At 32.8% G+C, this 8,152-nt stretch overlaps 1 protein-coding gene across 1 annotated transcript; it reads left to right on the top strand.

Annotated features, from left to right (window-relative positions):
- The first annotated feature begins 340 nt into the window (after nt 1-340).
- Nucleotides 341-7,857, top strand: LOC127728935 (probable G-protein coupled receptor Mth-like 4). Its single transcript, XM_052236514.1, has 3 exons — nt 341-1,025; nt 4,856-5,686; nt 7,841-7,857. Exons 1-3 carry the CDS (start codon nt 341-343, stop codon nt 7,855-7,857), a joined length of 1,533 nt encoding a protein of 510 aa, XP_052092474.1.
- Nucleotides 7,858-8,152: the final 295 nt, after the last annotated feature.

Genomic DNA, 8,152 nt, shown 5'->3' on the forward strand with positions numbered 1-8,152 from the left:
CATATTATTTCTATTTTTCAGATTTAAAATGAATAGTTGTAACAAAACGACAAAATTACTGTTGATATCAACGTATTTTTTTCTCTCGATATATTGTATGGAACTTTCTAATGTTATGGATGCATACAAAGCAAGTTGTGGAAATAGACTTTGTAAACTGCAAATTTTAGATTCGATGAACACAACAATACCAGACTATTGTCCAGAATGCATCTGTGAGAATACATGTATAATTTCTAGGAACTGCTGTCCCGATCTCTATTTTCGTTTTTCCCAATCATGTATAGAAACAAGTTTCATGAACTTTAACCATTTTCATAACGACAAAAGAGCAGTATCGATGATCAGTCATTGTCCTGTGTCCTCGGATAATGTCACAAAAAAGAAATGCGAAATATCAACCAGCCTCCTACAAAAACTTCAAAACATTCCTGTTTATTCATCCAGAAGCGGACTTTCTTACAGAAATGTTCATTGTTCAGTATGCCATAATGAATCAATGGGAGATATTATCCCATGGAAAATTGAAATTGAATGTGCAGAATTTGCAGATTTCAATTTTCTATCTACCTATTCCGAAATAATCGACTATGCAATAGAGAAAAAATGTGATATTTTCTATTCAAGCTCAGGAGTTAAAGGACTTCATATTAACACATGCGATGATAACTATTTGTTAGATGATGGTTTGATAAGTAAATGCAACGTTTCTGGAACATGGATAACATTTGATGCCAGTATAGACTTTGCATGCCAAATGTATGACAATAGATTTCATTCCTTCAAAAATGTATTTTGTCATCTCTGTAACCCGCCAAATGAAATCGGTGGTGTTATTTCGAAATGCAATACAACGGGTCTATGGGACGTTTTCAGTACTGATTTAGAAAAGGCATGCTTAAATAATATACAGTCTCCATTGACAACACCGTTCAAAAATATTTACTGCTTTTACTGCAATTCAAATAACAAGAATAAAACAGATAACGTGCATTTCAACGAATTAGAATTTTCTGTTGAGGAAAGTATAGAAAATCAAAGAGAATTCGTGCTTCAGTTTAAAACCATCGATTTCAACCTTGAGTCGATTTTTGAGAGTGGAGCAAAGTATGTAAAAGATACAAACATCATAGCAACGAACAAACTAGATGTAACTAAAACTAAAGACTTGCACAATTTGAACAGAACTCATATAATGGTACAGTACTTTGCATCCACTGGGACCCCTTTGTTTTGTCAAAACTATTCAATGTTCCCTATGATGCCATATTGCGACTGCAGCGATAGTTGCTATTTTAAAAACGGATGTTGCATAGACAAGTTGTTTAAAAAATCTACTTCATGTACTGATCCACAGTATTCTTACGTTAAGAATGGGTATGTAGTTTTTGATACATGCAATAAATCCATGAATGCTCTTACGGAAAAATTGTGTAGAATTAATGACATTGAAAAATTCTTTACTTTTCAACCAGTAGAAATACAAATTGCTGATGATTCCACTCACTATAAAAACGTATACTGTGCTTTATGTAGTGACGGAATTGGGCAATCCACTTTAAAAAATACAGGTTCTGCTTCCCTAAAATTTTGGGACCTAACCGTACGCTGTAATATGTACTTGCCGCCATTTTTCTTCCTGTCATTTGAAGAATATTTCCGGTTTGTACGAGATAACGGATGTGATACAAAGTACAAACCGTCCGAATATACCAATTACGTAAAATGTGAAGAAAAAGAATACAAACAATGCAATACTACCGGGCACTGGATGCATCGGGATGTGGATATAAAATTTGCCTGTAAAATATAACCATGCCGATGAATTTGGACAGTTCAAAACAGAGTGCCTTTTGTTCCATATGTAATCCGAAACACAATCAAACAGTAGAATATTCTAAATGCAACGTGACTGGTTTTTGGCACAACTATGACAAAAAAACAGAAAAATACTGTTTAAGTATGCCAAGAATTGATTACCTAGCACCATACAAAAACAAGTTTTGTAAAATATGTAATGAATTATACACACAAGGTGGCCAGTCGGGTTCGGCAGGCTCTGGTGAAGATTTGTTTCCTGAGAAGGACGATGCCTTCAAACCACCATCATATAGAGTCATATTTGAATTTTCTAACAACAAACAATCATCAAAACACAACACAGAGACACCTAGATGTAACTCAAGTCAGATTGTATATCTTGTAAGTATCATTGTACCTGATTTTTATTACGTAAATGTGTAGCTTTTTACCTATTCAATGTGACATTTCAAAAGTTACCTAGATGTTGAATACGGCGTTAATCAGGATAGATGTGAAAAGATGTCTATGTTATTCGTCTACTATTAAGAATTGAAAAACAAAATACAGGTATAGGTTAAATTGTTATTGGACTATTATAAACATATAAAAAATAATGCATACAAGTCTAAAATCATCATATTCTATATTTAATAGTACAGATGTAAATGCTTAATTTATCAATAAACCGGCTTTTTATCCCAAACATTTGGTCTCGTGCGTGTCAATAAAGGTTATTTCTGAAATAAAAAGTCACTCATTATGTTTCTATTCTTGTGTGGCACATATATTCTTTTACGTATTGAAATATATTTTTCATATAAAATTTCTCACATGGTAAACATTTGCTTTAAGTGACCTATTTTATTGTTACACGTGACCGGTTGAAAATGAAACATTCATTAGGAGAACTTAACAAAATGATACAAAGCAGCCAATGTAAATATCGTAATTTGTTGTAAAATTGGAGGATAGGCCAAAACAATTAACAAATTTGTGTTATTACTTTTCAATATCGCTTCCAATACTACAAATGATATCATGAAGTATAATTATTGCTAAGAAGGTTGTATAATGGGACACTTCTGTCTGTTCGTCCTTGTGTCCATCCGTCCCTCCGTTCCTTGATATTTTCGTCGCATTTCTCCCAGAAATTACAAATCACGGCGTTCTGACATTTGGTTTCAGGCTTCATATAAGTATACTATTTTCATATTCATCGCTCATAAACTTCCAGTCAAGCGAATATTTACATATTCTTCCGTTTTAATAATATAAAATAATCATATGGTAAGTGACTTCGTTTTTGGTGTATTAACCAATCTGTCACTTAATTGGTAGTGAAAAACGTAACAAAAAAATCGATATTTTACGGCTACTACGCGATGACGTTACGATTATTTCGACGTATTTTTGTGGTATTTTTTTTCTCGCCTAGATCACCACTTTGAATGATGTACACCGTTAAAACGAAGTCGGTGTCCCTACTATATTTTACATCATTAAAACAGAAATTTATGTACCAACAACATATATTTTTTAAGAAATCTTTGGATTTGAAATTGGAGATTTAAAGACAAATTTAAGAACGTTTTTGCCGATTTCATGTGCTTTATATATCAATTTTCACCTATTTTGAAAAATTCAATCACTAAATAATTCAGAAAATAAAAGAGACAATAACATTATTTTTTCGATCTTCAGTTGAGGTTCAACGAACCAAAGTTGTATGCAAAATTTTAACAAAATCTGTGACATAGCCCATTTACTGCTCCTTGACCTTAAATATTTATATTCGCTAGTTTTCATCAATTTTCATATTTAATCACAGCCAGTGAAATAAATTAAAGAGAACATTTACCCTACTTCTTCGAAGTTTGAAAATCTAAAATTATTTTTTTTCATTTATAAACAGATATGATGAAGGTTTGGTCTATATTAGCCCTAAAGAAAATTGAAGATTGCATGTTAAAATTCAAAGTAATCTCGATAGGTAGTATAAATATGAGAAGTCTACATGAACCCAGCGAAAACAGAATAAGAAATAAGATTAATCGTTGTAAATTCGTTCGGTACCTACCACGAAAATGTTTATGTATCCAATTTTCCGAAAGGAAAACAAACATTAAGATATATACATGAAGACAACCATTAACAACGTTAATGACTCTGAACAGGCACAAGAACATGTTGCGAAATGTTGCTAGGTTAATTTAGACAACAATATTTAACCGATGTTTACATTTCATAAATCGATTTAGAAGATACAAATCGCATGCACTCCAAAAATGAGCTCTACAAGGTGCGTCGATAGGATAAGCGTCTCCTGCTTTGTATGCATCACCTGTCATGCGAATCCATACTGAGTTAAACCTATGTATAATCATTGTCTTACATTACTCTTTATTTCAGAATGAATGTCGTGATGTACGTTGTTATCCTGGAAGAATGCTTGTTGATACACGATGTACTCCTCTTATCCAAACAACAACAAACCTGGGATACATTTTATATGAAAGACTAAGAGCTAGTTTGTTGATTAATGTGAATGATACAATGCCTTTCTTGGAGTCAGTTGATGAATCTTTCAAAGAATATATAAGGAAATATTTGAGGCTGTCGTACATTGATTTTGAAACTTCCATGATTCTGTCTAATTTGTACTGTCCACGCAATCAGCTTAACAAATTATACAAAGGACATGAGGTTTCGATATTGGTTTATCACAAATTATTTATAACGGATTCTGTTAACCGTTCAAGGACGGAGGAAAAACTGGTTGCTTTGCTAGGCTCAACATTCAATGTTACCCATGATGATTTTGAGCAACCATTTTTTATTGATCATGATGGAAATGCTTTTCATCTACCTACTTTAGTTTCAAGAATGCAATTCACTGATAAATGTTATTGTATCAATGAAACATCTCGTTCATACACTGGACATTTATACGTTCATTCACACGTGAATCAACTTTTGATTTGTGACCAAATCGAGTTGAACGAAAATGAATTCAGTATAAATTTGAAAAACTTACAATTAACTATACTTTCAGAAAATGCTAACATTGAGCACGATGAGTATATTCTGACGTCACCTCGAAAAGCAAGAATATGCGCAAACCGTTTACAGACTTTGAATACAAGAACAGATTCTTTCAATTCTGTAGTTGTATGGAACACAGTAGCATTGATTTTGACATGCATATCACTTTTGTGTTTAGTTTTAACGTTTTTGACTTATTGTTTTTTTCCGAGTTTGAGAACACTTCCAGGAAAAAATAATGTGTGTTTAGTGTCTGCAATGTTCTGTGCGCAGTTCATTTTTCAGTTTGTAGAATTTGGTACAAAATCTGACATCGGATGTAAAGTTATCGGTGTTTTGATACATTATTTTTGGTTGGTAACGTTTGGTTGTCTCAGTGTGTGTTCTTTCCATATGTACTACGTTTTTACAAGCAAAACCAGTATTCATATTTCCGAAACATTTAGGCTGGCAGTTTATATATTATATTCTTATGGGATACCGGTAATAATTGTAGTATTGAATATTGTGATAACTAGCAGTTTATCAAGCGTAACATCGATTGGATACGGCGGTCACGTTTGTTTTTTGAATCGACGAATCGCATTCGTTGTTACATTCATAATTCCAATAAGTCTTGTTTGCTGTTCAAATATTTTCTTCTTTATTGTGACTGCTTTAAAAATAGCAAGACGACCAAAATTGAAAAACGATTCACAAATGAATTTAAATCAGATTCAATTTAGCGTGTATGTGAAATTATTTTCTATAACTGGAATCTCTTGGATTTTTCAAATTATCGATTCTTTCATACCCTTTTCAGCCTTTTCAACAATTGTTTCCTTTTTGAACGCTTTACAGGGTGTGTTCATATTTATTTCGTTTGTCTGTAACAGACGTGTATTAAATTTCTATAAGCAGACTAGAACGTCTATAAGCGAAAGCAGCAATTCAAGAACAAGCAGACAAACAACATCCACCGAACTGAGTGGAATTTAGATATACAACATACACCGAACCATGTAGAGCTTAGATATACATCATCCTCCAAGTTGTGTGGAGTTAAGGTACACAACATTAACCAAACTGAGTGAAGTTTAGATATACAACATCAACCAAACTGTATGGAGTTTAAATATACAACATCAACCAAACTGTATGGAGTTTAAATATACAACATCAAACAAACTGTATGTTTTAGTTTGTAACCCGGATTTGTTTTTATCTCTATCGATTTATGAGTTTCGAACAGCGGTATACTACTGTTGCCTTTATTTAGTTATACAACATCAATAAAACTGAGTGAAGTTTAAACATACAACATCAACCAAACTGTATGGAGTTAAGATATACAATATAAAACAAACTGTATGGAGTACAGATATACAACATCAATCAAACTGAGTGAAGTTTAAACATACAACATCAACCAAACTGTATCGAGTTTGGATATAAAACATCAAACAACTGTATGGAGTTTAGATATACATCATCAAACAAACTGAGAGAAGTTTAGATATACAACATCAATCAAACTGAGTGAAGTTTAGATTCACAACATCAATCAAACTGAATGAAGTTTCGATATACAACACTCACCGAACTGAGAAGCGTAATTTTGATATACAAAATTAACCGAACATTGCATGAGTTTAATTATAAAAACAAATTGAAAAAGCTGTTGCTTGTCTGTAATGTTATTTAAAATTTATTAGCTTTTAATGAAAATTTATGATATTTTTATAAATAACTTATAACCGATTGTTCCTAGCATTTAGCTTTAAAAAGATAATGTTAGCAGCGTTCATAACGCGAACATACATCTGTAATCTTGTACTTTTTTTCATATGTATTCTTGAGTTGCTTTCTTAGTAGTTTTTACCACACACACAAACTTTTATTCATAATATTAGGTCATACAAAACAGATGTTTCACTGAAATTTTGACCTTAAGTCAATTTAATATGCACTCTCGAAATATACAAAAGAAACTCACTTTTCTAGATATTTCAGTTTAATTTTATCATGTAGAGGAAAAACCACAGTTACACATTTCAGATATGGCTTCAGTTTTTAGATTCTTTTAATGGGAAATCAATGTTTTTAAATAAAAGTTTCATGTCAACTTATACATTGGAACTTCACACTGACGCTGCACAATCTAAAGGCTATGCAGGCATATACAGGTCAAAATGGTTTTATGGTCCATTCCCAGAAAACTGGAAAAACATCAATATAATTACCTTGGAGGTTTACCCTATCATCTTAGCAATTGAGTTATTGGGGCCATTGTGGAGAAATCACTGTATACTATTATTCACTGACAATGAAGCACTGGTTTCTGTGATTAATAAACAGTCAACATCTGATGGTCAAGCAATGAAAATGGTTAGATACATGGTTTTAAGATGTTTGCAATTTAACATATTATTTAAAGCAAAGCATATACCCGGAAAGAAGAATATTTTTGCGGAATGCCTTTCTCTTGAACAGGTAGAACAGTTTTTGAAAATAGCCCCAGCTGCTCAACCCAAACCGTGCTTAGTTCCACATCAGTTCCAGCCACAGAACTTTTGGAGTACGTTACAATCTTTGCAAATGCAGCTATAGCTCCATCAACCCAAGCTACTTACAGCCGCGCATGGAAAACTTTTGACTCTTTCTGTACAGAAATAATGAACCAAAGTCTGCAGCCACCAATATCTGTAGCTACAATTTCATTATTCATTGCCTAAATGTTTAAAAAATTATATGCTCCTAGTACAATTTCAACATATCTATCCGCCATAGCCTATGTGCACAAAATGATGTCAATGGCTGACAACACTCGGTCGTTTTTAGTTGAACAATTAGTTACAAGCACTTATAGATTATCAAAAACATTTGATAGCCGTCTCCAAATTACAATTCCTATTTTAAACAAGTTGTTACATAGTATAACATTAGTTGTCAGGTGTACATATGATCAAGTTTTGTTCAAGGCAATTTTCTTATTTGCTTTTTCAACTTTCTCTAGAGTTGGAGAGTTGGTGACAACAAAAAATGCCCCAAATGATAATGTTCTGCTTTTGCACGATGTTTCAATGTCTTATGTACAGGGCATGGCTGCAGAAGTTCAGGTTTGCTTCCGAAAATTTAAACATAACGTTAGAGGAATGCCAAAGACTATTTCGTTCTCACATGGTACCGCAATGGAATCAGCAGTCGTAGCTATGGTTGAGTACCTTAAAGTAAGATCCTATTCCGTACCCACAGAACCATTGTTTTGTTCTGTTGATGCCACTCCATTAAATCGTCCAGACTTTGACAGAATTTTACATAAATGCCT

This window comes from Mytilus californianus, unplaced genomic scaffold (assembly GCF_021869535.1).
Source record: "Mytilus californianus isolate M0D057914Y unplaced genomic scaffold, xbMytCali1.0.p SCAF_2, whole genome shotgun sequence".
NCBI classification, from domain to species: domain Eukaryota; kingdom Metazoa; phylum Mollusca; class Bivalvia; order Mytilida; family Mytilidae; genus Mytilus; species Mytilus californianus.